General features: G+C 42.6%; 1 protein-coding gene across 2 annotated transcripts in view; it reads left to right on the top strand.

Annotated features, from left to right (window-relative positions):
* The first annotated feature begins 1,761 nt into the window (after positions 1-1,761).
* The window catches only part of PDE1C (phosphodiesterase 1C), a 345,637-nt gene continuing 331,647 nt past the window's right edge, over positions 1,762-15,751 (top strand). For both annotated transcript variants that reach the window (XM_082044788.1, XM_082044787.1), the window contains exon 1: positions 1,762-1,963. In XM_082044788.1, the coding sequence (XP_081900914.1) occupies positions 1,879-1,963 (85 nt within the window). In that variant the 5' untranslated portion in view covers positions 1,762-1,878. The remainder of the gene's footprint in view (positions 1,964-15,751) is intronic.

The following is a 15,751-nucleotide window of genomic DNA, read 5'->3' on the forward strand; positions in this document are numbered from 1 at the left end:
AGGCAGAGCATTAGTGCTTATGTAGGTGTGTGACCTATATAACCAGTGACAGAGAAAATGATTCCTTAGAAACACTTCATACCCAGACTGTTTTTCTATGTTGTTCAGGAGAGGCAGCTACATGATGGAGTCCTGTGAACTGCTTGATAACTCATTGTGGTGGCTGCCTTTAGAGCAGCAGCTCTTTTAAATTCTTGAGTTGTGCCTATCTTTCTGAGGTGTAAAATAATTGCAGGTACAAGTGAGGTAAATGTTATATCTAAATAGTTGCTGTTATTTCACACTTCGGTCTTGAAAGGCTGAGAAACCTAGAAGACCAGGTCATCCTTCCTGTAAAAAAAACCTCACTACTAACAGCCTTCTTAATGAACTTGCCTTGTATTACTAAGCAGCTGTTCATGAAAAAAAAATGTTAACAAAAAGAGGTCTATTTGGCTGAGGTTCTTCACTGGCCTAGAACTAAATGGAATTTAAATGAACTATTAGTGACTCTCTTCCATCCTTTGAAAAGAGGTGATTTTGAAAGTGCAATATTTCTATCTGACTTACGCTTTTGTTGAGAAACCCAGGTAGGACTGAGGTTTATACCTTAAACACAGATGAGGTTGGCTGATATTTTGTAAACCTTTTGGTGTGTGTTGGGCAAGCTTTTAGCAAACTGTGTGTCAGCTATTATTCTGATGACAGTCTTCCTGAAACTCTGTTTCCATGTGGTTTCCACCCAGGTTAATGCAAAACCTAATGAATTTACCTGGAATTTACCTTTATGCTTGGGAACCTGAAAAGTTGGAGCGCTTTAGTAGCATGTTTCTATATTAACACATATAGCAGAAAAAATAAAAGGATTGCACAGCTTTATGTGAACTGGAGTCAATAAGACATTGACAGTGTTTGCTTGGATACTTATTTATAAAACCATGGCTTGCTGCTAGTCTCCTGTGAAAACTTTGCCAGCCTTGTCTCTGAACTTTGTCTGTTTATAGGATAGGGATGATTTACCTGCCTTCCTCAGCGAAATGCTGTAAGGACTCTGACTCACATTTTTGAACATCATTAAGTTAAAAAAAAAATAATCTGCAGACAGGAGTTTACAAACCATGTGATAAACCACCAAGAAGAGGAAGAACTTGAAAGAATTTTGTTTGTATGTATGTGTACATTTTTTGCTCAGTTTATCATCATTACTGCTCAATTAATTTTGTCGTTTTCCCGGAGTCACTTACACTCTTACTGATAATCTCTTGCATTCTGCTGCCAGTTGTGTTTCCAGAGACTTGCAGTTAGTATAAGTAGTAGGTGATTGATGGTGTGCTATAATCTTGGGTTGATTCATTATATTTCAGATGATTAAAACAAGCTGCTTGTATTTGAAGGGCTGAAATCCAAGCACTGTTTGCTGCAAGTCAGAAATCCCCATGAGCAAGGGAAGCCACAGGAGCAGGGGCTGCAGCATAGCAGGGAATACAGGGGGAGTCAGCAGGTAGATCATAGCAAAATCTAACCCTTCATCTTTTCTTTTTTTTTTTTTTTTTAATTGTGTGCTGAACTCCCACACAGAGATTTGACAGATACAGCCGGCTTATTGACTTGGCAGTCTCGCACTAATTGACTGCCGGTTTAGACACCGGAGCCTCCAACCAGTTGTTAAACTCTGAGTAGGCAGGTCGGGAACATGCCAGCCAGAGCTTTTGGGGGAGGAGAAAGCTGCTGGGTGCGTGCCTCTCGCATTCTGCTCCCCGCGCCGGGAGATGTGTGAAGTTGGGTGTGCGTGCTGTCACAGGCAGAGATCCAAGGGCAGCTGAGAGCGAGCTCGAGCGCTCGGCTTCCACGGGGGAAGAGAACGGCGGCTGCTGCTTGAACGTACAAGCTGGCAGGATCATGACAGAGCCAAGCAGCCGAAAGGAAGGATTTAAAAAATGCCGGAGTGCTACTTTCAGCATCGATGGCTACAGCTTTACAATTGGTGAGCCTGATTTAATTCCTCCTCTTTCCTTCACTGCCTCTCTATTCCTCCTTTCCTCTCTTTCTTTACAGCTCCAGTAAAAGACAGATGTTGACAACTGCCTCTTGTCAGCATATGCCTTTAAGATGTCAGGATGCCCTGCAACTCTTGTTTGGGTTTGTTTTCCATTCTGCCTTGTATGTTATCTTCTGCTCAAGAAACTTGCCTTTGATACACAGCTGCTCTAAATCCTTTTGCTGGGATCTGGCATGAGTTCACTGAGATGTTTGCAGAACTTCTGTTTTGGAACCTTTATCTCAGGAAAGCCTGGGCTTCAGAATTGCAGGTTTCCAACTTGCTAGCTGTGTTTCCTTCCGATGAGCCCAGAAAACAACCCTTGGGAGCCTTCACTTTGTTTCCAATATTTCTTTGTTCACTTAGCAAGTGTTTCCAAACTCTGTAACCTTTTGCTATTTCTCAGTTTGTGTAAAAATGTATTTATGTAACAGTTCTTGTTGCCACTCAAACACAAAAAGCAAAATTGCTGAGCAGGGAAAGATGTGAGGGGAGATTGAGAATTTTAGGGCTGGTTCTTGTAGCTGTTTGGAAAGTGCAGTTTACTGTTTGTGTTCACTGTCTTAGGGAACAAGTGAGGCTTCCCAAAGCGACAGGTGTCTGTGTGTTTCTCCAGGAGACTTGTGTGAAAGTTAAAATCTGATGATTCCTTGAGCAGGCTGCTCTGCTAAAACTGCATATCTCACTAAGCTACATTATATAAATCCCTACAGATCTTGGAAACAAGGCAAGCTTACATCCCATTTTAATTTAGAGTTGAAATACAAGTTAAAATACATGTAATAATCAATGCAAATTCGCCTTGAATACCTTTAAGATGACAGAGATTCTACTTCCTTGCAGTTGTGAAATCAGGAAACTGTTTTTTTCCTGATTTATACCACTGTAATTGGGTCACAATTTCATCTAATAATGATGGATGTAAGCTTTTTATTGGTGTGGGAGGAGGTACGTGTTTATCTATTCCTCTGCTTTACGGAAAACTTGTTTTGTGGTCATTAACATCCTGCCAGTGTTAAACTTGATGAAAAAATTGAAGATGGGAAGTGTATGTTTCATTAAAATATCTTCATATAGTCATCTGTTAATGTGCATGTAGCATTTTAAAGGTGAAACTGCCAGGAAAATGTTACTTTTCAAATTGCATACTCTAACGGGCAGGTGGTAGTCCCTCCACAGGTTAAATTGCAGCATGCTCACTTTTGAACCCCTTATCTTAATCTTTTCTCCTCTCAACATCACTGCTAATAGTTTTATTTCATCACTTTGTGTCAGTCTGGAGGACAAACATTCCCTTTTTGAGTCTGGACAGGAGAGAACATTCCCTGAAGACACTGAATGTTTATGACTGTGCCTAATTATTTGTTTGTTTATGAACAAGCCAAGAGGATTGCTGTGTGTGTTGCTCTGCTGTCTTTATTTGCTACTCATGTTCACCAAACAACTAGACCAAATTTTGGATCAAATGACTCAGGTTTAGAATTGCAGCTTTTTCTGCTTCTTAAGACAGTTGTTGCATAGGAGTTTCTGTGCTATTTTCTTCTATTTGGTGCACACAACCAGCGTATTGATTCTGTCAACTGTGCATTATATAACATTTATTTTTATATCTGGGTAAATGTGCATTGGATTGACTCACATAACCGTGAAAACTTTGTAAACATGCTATGTAGTATTACAAGCACTGTTTGGTAGACGACCTGCATTGGTTCATGTATTTGTTAATCCTTATACTGAAGAAAATTAACATATCCAAAAGACCCCACAGCAACTTCAGAGTGTCAGGGATGGGCTTTAAACTTATTTTTTCCATCAGATGAGACCTCTATCACAGAATCACAGCATGATTTGGGTTGGAAGGGACCTCTGGAGTTCATCTAGTCCAACCCACCTGCTAAAGCAGGTTCACCTAAAGCAGATCACACAGGAATGAGCCCAGGTGGGTTTTGAATGTCTCCAGAGAAGGAGACTCTACAACCTCTCTGGGCAGCCTGTTCCAGGGCTCTGTCACCCTCAAAGTAAAGAAGTTTCTCCTCATATTCAGATGGAACCTCCTGTGCTTCAGTCTGTGCCCATTGCCCCTCATGCTGTTGTTGGGCACCACTGAAAAGAGTCTGGTCCCATCCTCTTGACACACACCCTTGAGATATTTATAAGCATTGGTAAGAGCCTCTCTCAGCCTTCTCTTCTCCAGGCTGAACAGACCCAGCTCTCTCAGTCTTCCCTAATAAGTAAGATGCTCCAGACCTCTAATCATCATTGTAGCCCACCACTGGACTCCCTCCAGTAGTTCCTTATCCTTCTTAAACTGGGAAGCCCAGAACTGGATGCAGTACTCCAGATACGGCCTCACCAGGGCAGAGAAGAGGGGGAGGAGAACCTCCCTCAACCTGCTGATCACACTTTTCTTAATGCACCCCAGGATACTGTTGGCCTTCTTGGCCACAAGGGCACATTGTTGACTCATGGTCAACCTGTTGTCAACCAGAACTCTCAGGTCCTTCTCTGCAATGCTGCTTTCCAGCAGGTCAACCCCTAACCTGTACTGGTGTCTGGGGTTATTCCTCCCCAGGTGCAGGACCCTGCCCTTGTTGAACTTCGTCAGGTTCTTCTCTGCCCAGTCCTCTAGCCTGTCCAGATTATTCTGAATGGCAGCACAGCCTTCTGGTGTGTCAGCCCTTCCTCCCAGTTTGGTATCATCAGCAAACTTGCTGAGGGAGCACTGAGTCTCTACATCCAGGTCATTGATGAACAGGTTGAACAGGACTGGACCTAATACTGACCCCCAGGGAACCCCACTAACTACAGGCCTCCAAACAGAATTTGTACTGTTGATCACAACCCTCTGAGCTCTGCTGTTCAGCCGGTTCTTGATCCATCTCACCATGCACTCACCCAGCCCGCACTTCCTGAGCTTGCCTATGAGGATATTGTGAGAGATGGCGTCAGAAGCCTTGCTGAAGTCAAGGTAGACAATGACCACTGTTCTTCCCTTGTCTACCCAGCCAGTCATACCATAACAGAAGACTCTCAGGTTGGTCAAACATGATTTCCACTTGGAGAATCTGTGTTGACTACTCCTGATAGCTTTCTTTTCTTCCACATGCTTGGAGATGACATCCAGAATGAGTTGTTCCATCACCTTTCCAGGGATGGAGGTGAGGCTGACAGGCCTGTTGTTTCCTGGGTCATCCTTCTTTCCCTTTTTAAAGACTGGAGTGATGCTGACTTTCTTCCAGTCCTTAGGCATCTCTCCTGCTCTCCAAGACCTTTCCAAGCTGATGGAGAGCAGCTTATCAATGACATCTGCCAGGTCTCTCAGCAGTCATGGGTGCATCCCATCAGGGCCTATGTCCAGTTTGCTGAAATGATTTCTAACCTGTTCCTCCTCAGTCAAGGGAAAGTCTTCCCTTCTCCAGACTTTCTCTGTTACCTCCATGGTCTGGAGTACCTGAGGGCCAGTTTTAGCAGTAAAGATGGAAGCAAAGAAGGCATTCAGTAAGTCTGTCTTCTCTGTATCATCTGTCACTAGGCACTCTCCTCATTCAGCAGTGGACCTACATTTTCCTTAACCTTCCTTTTGCTGCTGATATACATGAAGAAGACCTTCTTGTTGTCCTTGACATCCCTGGCCAGATTTGATTCCAAGTGGAGCTTGGCCTTCCTCACCGCATCCCTGCATACCCTAACTGCCTCCTTATATTCCTCCCAGACAGTGTGTCCCTTTTTCCACATTACATAAACATTGTTCTTCCACCTGAGTTTCGACAGGAACTCCTTACTCATCCATGCTGGCCTCCTACTCCCTTTACTTGATTTTTCACTCATAGGGATGTGTCAGTCTTGAGCTTGAAGGAAGTGATGTTTGAATATTGGCCAGCTCTCTTGGACACCCCTACCTTCTAGAGCCCTAACCCATGGGATTCTTCCAAGCAGGACCTTGAAGAGGCCAAAGTTCACCCTGCTGAAGTCCATGACTGTAATCCTATTTATTGCCCTGCTTCTTCCTATACGTAGGTATCTAGTTTCAGGTACTGCAAATGTTTGAGAAGTTCTTGGCAAATACTGAGCTGCTTCATCTGCTATTGAATTGTCAGCAGGGAGAGAAGGCTGATAATCGTGAGGAACATAGTTATATCAAGTTGACACAAAATTATTCCCATTTGGGTGCAAAAAAACAAAATTGCATTGATTCACCCCTATTCTAACTGCTAAGTAGGGGTGATCTTCACAGTGTTTTGAAAATAATCACTTATGATGAGACTTAGTGAAAATTTTTATGAAAGGCCTGGGCCTTATGTCAGACATGGAAGTGTGTGGGCATGGAGGAACGCTCCTGCAAGAAGAGCTCCTTGCTGATGGCTTGCAGTTAGGTAACCTTGTGTCTCTGAAGATGGTCAGCGCAACCTAGAGCAGCTTCTCAACTGCTCTAATTTTCCCTTTGGTTGCTTACAGCACTGGTGGTAGGACAGGAGAGCTGTGGCAATGCAGCACTTTGACAGGACTTCACAGATCCTTATAGAAGAATCTGGTCTGCTGTACCAGAAAAGGAAATACTCGATAAATTTCTTCTGTACAAAGACACAAGGTAGTCACAAATCTGTTTCCTCCAGACACCACCTTTTCAACAGAGACCCTGAGGAGAACTGAGGTGTGTTCCCCTATGCCCACTCAGGATTTCTGTGTGGTTTTGGATGTTCTGCTTTTATGGCCTTTTTGTACTGATGGCATGATGTAAAGGGTCTGTAGTGGTGCCACAGAGCAAGTCATTTAGTGGGAACATTCAAGACAGGGATTGTGCAATTTAGCATGGTCTGTGTCAGCAAATATCGGAGTCCATGCAGTTTTTGTATTTACAAGTTGTTGTACTTAAGCTCTTGTTTAACTTTGGCTACATTTTCCTCCACTAAAAGTAAAACATAGGAGAATGGCAGCTGACGGTTTCAAGGAAAAGGAATTAAGAATTAAGGCCTTTTTTTTTTTTTTTTTTTTTTTTGGCCTGCACCTTGTCTCCTCACTCCTGTACAAACAAAATGCCACTATATCAGAATGCCAGTGTGTTACTTACTGACTTTGCTGCGGTAATTGACTGTCTACAGGTGCAAGACAGAGAAACATCCACTGTCTTTAAACCTGGGAAAACGGTAAACACGAACATTAACAAGAGGATATCTTCTTTCTGCATTTATCACCTTCCTGTGACTAAGCGCTAACTTCATTAAAGCTCCCACTCTCTGCTTCTCATATCCAGAAGTGCCTGGCAACACTGTTTTGTCCTGTCCGACCTGTCTAATAAATCTATTTTTATAGGCTCGAATGAACTGAAGTGATGGGGAGTTCTGTTGTAACTCAGGTGTTACTGGAGAGGAAGGATGTGGCCCTGAAACACAGTCAAGCTCACAGCAGTTGCTTCTAAGTCATGCAGGAAAGTTTCTTTAGGAGGATGCTGTCTCAGTTTTGCATGCTAAAACTATACCTCCAGTTATTACAGAAGACCTGAGTTTTTGCTTTTGGGCCCTATTTTGAAGCAATTATTTAAAAATGTTGTTTTCTTAATGTTGCTGAAGTTTCTTGTGTTGCAGTTCTTTACTCGAAACCCATTTCAGCATCCCTTTCAATGTTGCAGGTAGAACAGCCGAAGTGGTTCTTGCTGGTTGCTCTGACAAATCACTTTTGAAACACCTTCTATGTTTTGGTCAAAGAAAATGTTGCTTGAGGAGGTGTGTGCTGTGTTGGTCTGAGCTAGGGTGGGGAAGAATGGAAATGAACTAAATATTGAACTTGGCTTTATTAGGATAAGGAAAAATACCTTCAGCTCTGTGTCACGTGCTTAAGTTTTAACAGAAAATCCACAGCAGTATTTTCTTTATTCTCTCTTGAAAGGTTGTCCATTAGGAGTGGAATAGACAGGAGTGGGGTCTTAAAATTATTCTGGAAAGAAACCAGAGAAATAAGCAGGTTTGGTGGTGAGTTGTTCTTGTTAATACTGTGTTTTGGCCAGGGAACGGTATGCATTGTAGCAATTGAGTTAACTGCTTTGTTCTTGTGTATTGATTTTCAGCCTTATTGGAGTGTGTCATTCATCTGAGGGCAGCAGCACCTTTGCAGCCCTCAGAGGAGGCAGGTTTCAGCCATCACACACCCATGGGCCCATAGGCAGCGCATTTTCATGGAGATTGACTTCAAATCTGCCCTTCGTTGCTTGTAACAAAAAAATGTCATTCTGACTGAAAGCACATTGTAATTATAAGGTGCTGACAAATCTCTTGGTAATTCTGCGTGTGCGTCACTCACAGCCCTCCTTCAAAGGAGATCTGGGAGAAATGTCAGTCCCTGGTGGGGTCGGTCTGCTTTTGTGAGGAGGGAGGGAGGTACCTCTGCCTGAACACAAACAGTGTCCCTGGCAAAAAAAGGTGAAGGAGGAATGCATAGCCACCACCCCTGCTGTGGATTATAGCCTCTCCTGGTCTTTGTACCTAATCTCTATCATTTTCTATGTTATGACATAATACAAAAGATTTAAAAAGCAACAAGGAAACCCTCGAAACGTCGTTGTGTGTGTGTTTGTTTTTTTTTTTTTCTCCTCCCTCTCTCTCCTCATAGACCTTATTGAAAGGATATTTTCTTAATAAGAACTGATAGGAAGCACTGATGATTTCTGTGTAAACAGAGGAACGCTGCCATCTGAAATCTAGGAAATGGGAAACATAAGTTTTTTAACATAATATAAATACTAAGATTGCAATAGGATGTGAGATTTTTGTAAATGTAATTTAAGGACATCTGATGTAGTTATAATAGACTATAAAGAATATAAATCTCTTCCAACACAGTCCTACCCCCAACAAATTCACCTAAAGGAAGCAAATAGATTGTGAAATAAAGCTCTAAAGTTATGAGAGCTTTTTTCTGCTCCCTCCATTACAAAATTGTGTTTTACGTTTAAACCAGTCTAATCTCTGTCTGCTCTGCCTGAAAATTCCCCTGAAAGGAGTCAGTGTAGTTGGCCTGCCTGTGGGTGAGAGACCCATCTGGCCCTTTGTGTGGGGTGGATGGTCTCTGTCACAGTGATGAGCAGTAGGAATTCCTGTGGTTGGTACTTTATCTATAGCTGCTTCTATAAAGGGGTGGAAATGGTGATTTCTGTGGCATCTGCAGGGTCTTAATATTGCCTTGACATCTTTGATGTTGCAGGGGTGGACTGCTGTAAGCTAAGTAAAATGATCTTTGACAAGACTGCAGTGGTAGTTCTTGCGCGGCAAAAAGCCTGGCAATGTTTTCATGGAGCTCTGCCCATTTGCCTCCGTGGATGGTCTACCTTATCGCTGCTACCTGCTGTTCACAGCTGTGCTCTGCTGCCTGGATCTTGGCATTCAGAAACAGAGTGATTGGGGCTGTCTCCTTCTCTGTCAGGGTTGTTTTGAGCAAGAGGTTCCCATGTGGGGTTGCACACCGTGTTCATCAAGCAGCTCACAAAAGATCAGATTCCGATTGCAGGTCCCTGTGGCAGGGTCACACCAGAAGTGCTGTTTTCCTTCCCCTTCTTGATTTTATTTCTCAGGGAAGCTGCGAACAGCAGTAAAACCTTTGCAGTGTGTTTTGATGTGACTGAATGGACATCCTGTTCTCTGCAGCTGAGTTCCATACATGGGAAAATAACCTCCAGAGCCCTGGGTGAGGAGAGATGTTAATATAATAGATAAAACCATTGTCATCACTGTCAGGAAGTATTCTTTTAATTTCTTCACATATTTTTAATTTTTGTTAAGATTGGCAAATTACGTTATGTCCAGGTCTTGGTGCTCGGTCACCTCTGAATCTAGCTTCAGAACTAGTGTCACCAAATGGTCTAAACCCATCAATGTGTTGGGAATAAGAGTTGCTACTGGGAAGTAGCTCTGAAAACTGAACTTGTGGGGTAACAGAGCTTCCAAGATAAGGTACAAATAGGGCAGAAGGTGGAGACACCTGGTTAGAGATGGGGATTCCTGTTCCCTTTGTGCCAGATCCCAGACCTACTGTGCTGTTTGTCCCCCTGCTCATCTTCTGAGAGAGAAGGAAGCACAGTCAGTCCTCTTCTGGAGACGTTATTGTTGTTCCCTACCTAGGAGAGGCCTCATCTTACCATGCTGAGAAATAGCATTGCACCTGTTTTTGTTTTCTCTCTGGTCTTTGGCCAGCTACTGCTCCTAATGACTTCTGAATTGATGCAGTGAGATTAATTACAGAATTCAGATTTTCTGGAATGCCCAGAGTTCAAAAGAAATAAACAGGCATGAGCTCTTCTGTGCCTTTTGAGCTCAGTGTTATGCAGGCAGGCAGCCAGGCCTGTTCTTGAGCAGGCAGGCTCTGACTGGGATCAGCCCTCCCTCATTCGCAGCCCTAGCCAGCTCCCTCTCCCATGTTGAAAGGCAGAGGTCTGCATCCTCCTCCTTGTACTGCTGCTGTGAGGACCAGAGTCTAGGAGCTTTCAAACCTAATTGCCTGTGGGGATTTGCATTTCTGCTGCAGATCTTCTATTTTAAACCCTTGTGCTGCACTGATTGGTCTATTTTCCTGACGTAGTGTAAACACAAGCTCATTTTTCCAAGTTCTGTAGGCCTGCATGAGTAAGAAAGAAAAAGACTCCTGGACGTATCCTGCATTCATTTGTAAACTAGTGCAAATCAAGTCAAGAGGCAGGATCCTGGCCCATGGTGAATCTGCATCACTCCACTGCAGCTGGGAGAGCTGCGATGATTTAAATAAGCAAAGCATCTGTCCTGGACAGCCTTTTTCCAGTAGAAGCAAATGCCACTGTAGGTTAGAAGGAGCTGTCCCTACATACAAGGAAGGTAAATCACAGCTTTTCCACAGCTCACTTCCAAGGCTCCATCAAGGTTATGCTGATATAAATTTCCTCCTTGCCTGGTGACAGAGCTTGTATCTAACGATCCTGCTGAAACTCGATCCCAAATTTTGAATAGCTACAGGCTTGAAATTTTCAGGCCTGGGAACTTAACCCTCGTGATTACATCAATAGCCTCGCGCTGCAGCTGTGTGCAAAGTTGGAAGCGTGGTGTGGGGAAAGTTGTAGTATAATTACTGAACAGATGCACTTAATGAGGTCTCTACTGGCTTCCCAGCTGGCAAGTCGAGCTGTGTGCTGGGACAATGTGACAGGAGTCACTCAGGTCGTTGTGTGACATCATATCCTCCCCCTTGTTGTCAGAGCATCTGCAATCAGCCCCCTGAAAATTTCCCTCAGGAAGGCTGCAAACATCATCTCTCTCCATTAAAAGGCAGCGCATGGTGCTTAGTCTCTTGCTGCTGCTGCAGCACCATGCTACCTCTTATTTCTGTTGATTTAGTGCCTTTCCCCACCGCTTTCTCAGAGTGATGCAGAGTGATGCAACCTGTCAAGTGGTGTGTTATTGGGAAAGGGGAGAGGGCTGACAAATTGCTCAGCCAGTACCACTTAATTCAGTTTAAACTCCAAGCGTCTCGTCTACATTCAGTAGATTTACAACCAGTTTGTACTCATTGGAGCTGAGGCTAAGGAACATTTGGTTCAGATTGTGTATCTGTTCTCATCTAGTATTGACAATGAATGACTATTGGGAATGAAAGTCTTCCGAAATAAAATTTTACTAGTTTCTTCCCTGCATACATGGGTAGTTGAAGTCCTTGCAGTTCCCCCATGTGGCATGCCAATTGCTTTCTATGGACTCACTGTTTCACTTTTTGTTTTTCCTTTCCATTATCCATCTTGTCTTCTTGAACTGTGGTAATGGATCTAGACCCTAAAATTTCTGCTAGTGTTTTCCTCTTTATGCTTTATCCTCTTGCATCTTATTTTGTGCTTCACGAATGCTAACGTGATTTAGTTTGAATCATGTAAACTGATTTTTTTTTTTTTATTGCTAGTTCAAGTAGTGCAAGTTATCAAACCACTCTGGAAGGAGACTTGAAGGAAAAATTATAAATATGTTAACTTTCTCTCAAACTACTTACAGCAAAATGTTCCTCTGTTCAGAATATTGAGTTTGAGGTTTGTGTTTGTTGTTGATGTGGTTCTGATTTTTTTTTTAAATGATTCCTATAGATAAAGATGAATGATTTACACATACCAGGCAGATACCCTTAAGAAAACTTAAAAGGAAAATTTCAGCCAGGCCATGATTCTGCTGTTGGATGTGTACATGAAACCTCGCTGGAGTCGCAGGATTTTCAAACAAGTTTTTCTCAGTTAGCAGAATAGCCTGAGGACCTCTGTTGCATAGTGATAAAAGTGTGCTCCACGATTAAATGAGAGTAATTGATATTTTTATCAAATACCAAGTGGATACAAAGGCAATTGTCATGCTCTAGGAAGTGAGCAAAGAGTTAAAATGCATGGAGGAGGAGGAGAGTCTGAAATTTATAGGTGCTACTGTCGGCTATGCTCAAAATAGTGCTCAAAAAAGTGTTGTTTTCTTCTCCCATTAAAACTGGTGTTTTGCAGGATGGGATGTTTTATACACTGCTGTGTGCAATGTGAATTGCAGAATACTAAGCCCACTTAGTTTATATGGATTTCCTCCCTCATTCTCAGAGCTCTGATTATTACTAGACATGTATACTGTTAATAATCACTACTTCCCTTTAAATGTACTCTGAAAATGGGATCTTTAGGGGGTTCAGGCTTCTTGGTTTGCTCTTATTTGATGGCACTGTACTACATTCTATTAGTCTACAGGAAGGAGATGGTCTTTTCTCACAAGTGCTGGCCCTTGATTTAAAGACAATCTATGACCTTTCTGCCCTGAACATTATCATAATTCAGAATTACAGATCTTGCAGACTAAATTATGTTCTGACTCTTATGCAACCCTGGTAACTCAAAACACAATTTGGCTTGCAGTGGGTATTATTTTACTTAAAAGTGCCATATGAGCAAATCTAAGACATCTCTGGCAAAGCTGCGTTTTTTTCCTTGACAAAATCTGGAATATTAAAATAGAACTTGATAATCGAAGCTGATTTCAATCTGAGTCATAGAGAGGGCGATCTATATTTTTTTAGTCTATGTACTGTATATATGATGTATAGTAGAAAAATGCTTAATCTGTTTATAACAGTTACAGAGCATCAGGGACCATCGTAGATTCTACTGCTGCTTCTAGAAACATAAATATTTTTTTCTGCATTAGTTTACAGAATCTTGTTTCTTGGCTTCTCAAATAACAAAAGCAGTGGGATTTTCTAGAGCCCCAGCTGTTGGCTAATTCTGCTGTTATGAAAATCAATGGATATCTTTAGAAAGTCCAGAACAGGACACCCTGTGCTGCTTTTGAAATTTCCTTTGCAGTTCAAGAGTTAATTTCTTTCTGGCAGTCTAAACACTTAAATAAAATTCCAGCAGGAAATACCGAAGACCTAAGGACTGCTGCTGTAACCTTAGCTTTTAGTTGATCGTCTATTTTTCATAAATTATGCAATGTATATAGATCAACCGATAAAGAGCATGTTGCCTCACTTCAAGGCAATGAATTCTGAGATTTCACAAGCATCACTCAGGGTAGATTCGAGCTGAAATTGTTTAATGACATTTGAGTGCATGTGTTTTCAGAAAAAGATTGATTTTTCAATGCTGTGAATTTTTGGTTTTGAGGTGGCTATTAGGGCACTTGTTTCACCTCTTCTCCCTGTTAAATGTCAATACAAATTATTACATGGAATTCTCCTGCCTTAGTGCAAAGCCACAGCATGCTGATGTGTGGTGGTGCTGGAGCATGGCCCACCTGAGCAATGATTCTCCCAGAACCTGGTTGAACAGGAGGGGTAGCAGCTCCTCTGTGACTACAGTGTACAGCCCATTTTGCTGCAGCAATTAGACACTGATTGCTGGTAACTTTAATTCATAGAATGATAGAATATTTGGGTTGGAAGGGACCTTCAAAGGTCATTTAGTCCAACCACCCTGCAATGAGCAGGGACATCTTCAACTAGATCAGGTTGCTCAGCGCCCCGTCCAGCCTGGCCCTGAATGTCTCCAGGGATGGGGCATCTGCCACCTCTCTGGGCAACCTGGGCCAGTGTTTCACCATCCTCATTGCAAAAAATTTCTTTTTTATATCTTGCCTGAATCTCTGCTCTATTAGTTTAAAACTAATACCCCTTATCCTGTTGCAACATGCCCTCCTAGAAATTCTTTACCCATCTATGTCATAGGCCCCTTTTAAGTACTGAAAGGCTGCAATAAGGTCTCCTTAGAGCCTTCTCTTCTCCAGGCTGAACAACCCCAGCTCTCTCTGCCTGTCCTTTTAGAAGAGGTGTTCCAGCCCTCTGATCATCTTGGTGGCCTCTTCTGGCCCCTCTCCAGAGGGCTATAAAGTTGAATCCTTTCCTTTGGGCTGGCCCTGCTGGAGAAGGAACCTCTGGGAGAGACATAGGACAAAGACAAACAGCTGGAGAAACCCTTACAAGCCATCACTGTTTAAAATGCCGCCTGGGAGGCACCACAGCAGCCCAGGGAAATTGGTGGATCGATCCTGGCTGTTGCCAAGTGTTGTACACAAGTTTCACTTGGACAGGCTGAAGCTACGACTTGAATATGGATCCATGTCAGCTGGTGTTAGACCCTGTAATTAAGACAATGCCTCAACCATCAGTTCAGTCTGCTAACCCACCACCCAGCATTCCTCCATTCCAAAAGTATCATCAGGTTGTTGTTATTGCAGTTGCTAGGTGGCTTCATGATATTATTCCTGTCTCTATGGTTAATGCTTAAGGCTGAATTGTTCTTGAGTCAGGGGAAGTCTAAGTACTGAGAATGGTAATTAGAGCACTGGATTCACTTGCTGCTGGAAGATGCTCCTGTCAACTTGACAGCATGATCAGAGTAAATTTTCCTTTACAGGAGAATATGTTTATTCTTTAGTGATGTTTGCTGCCTTATGTTCCACTCTAATGCTTCGTATTAATTAGGATTCATTGTGCTATTTAAGTGAAGTGGAATTTTTGAAGTGAAATTCTGCATGACTTGTCATTTACTCCTTGATTGTGTTTGCCTACTTGCCCTCTGAAGCAGCAACAATAATTTGAGACTTCTGCTTTATTAGCTGTCACTTACGGTAACACTTTATGTGCCTAATTACTTTTCTCCAGCTCTGCACTGATACTTAAATGAAACCTCTGGGGTGTGTTCCCAGCTGGTTGTGTGTTTACATGTTGTATTCAGTCACTTGGATTTGATCTCTCTTACGTTGTTTGTGGCAAGAAGTTTTGTGACCTTTTGGGTAGTTTTAGCTTTGCTTATTTCAATGCTTATTAACTACTAATCTATTCAGATGCTTTGGATGAGCATTCTCAGAGAATGCCTGTGTCTTTAGGTCCCCAAGCCAAGAGGCAAAGGGAATCTGGCTTTGAGCGCTCTGGGAATTGTTGCCTGTAGTGCACCGGTGCTGCTGCAAACATCTTTTTGAGGAAGAGCATCTTTCCATGTTGGTGAAATGAATTTCTATGCTGGAAGGAGGAGTGGGGAGAAGGATTTTAGAATTGGGGTTGTACATCTTTCCCCAGCCCCCATAATCATCTCCACCCTTTGGCAGCAAGATGCCTAAGCACTGCCACTTGCTGAGACTGCAGCTAACCAAGAGGAGGGGATGGATTTTTTTTTGACATTGAGAGTTTTTCTAAGGAACCTGGAGGAAGGAAGAAGGGAAGACAGCACATGCTTTGGGTGCCAAAACCTGTCTCGATGGCTTTGCTACG

This window comes from Streptopelia decaocto (assembly GCF_964273445.1).
Source record: "Streptopelia decaocto genome assembly, chromosome: 2".
Lineage (NCBI taxonomy): Eukaryota > Metazoa > Chordata > Aves > Columbiformes > Columbidae > Streptopelia > Streptopelia decaocto.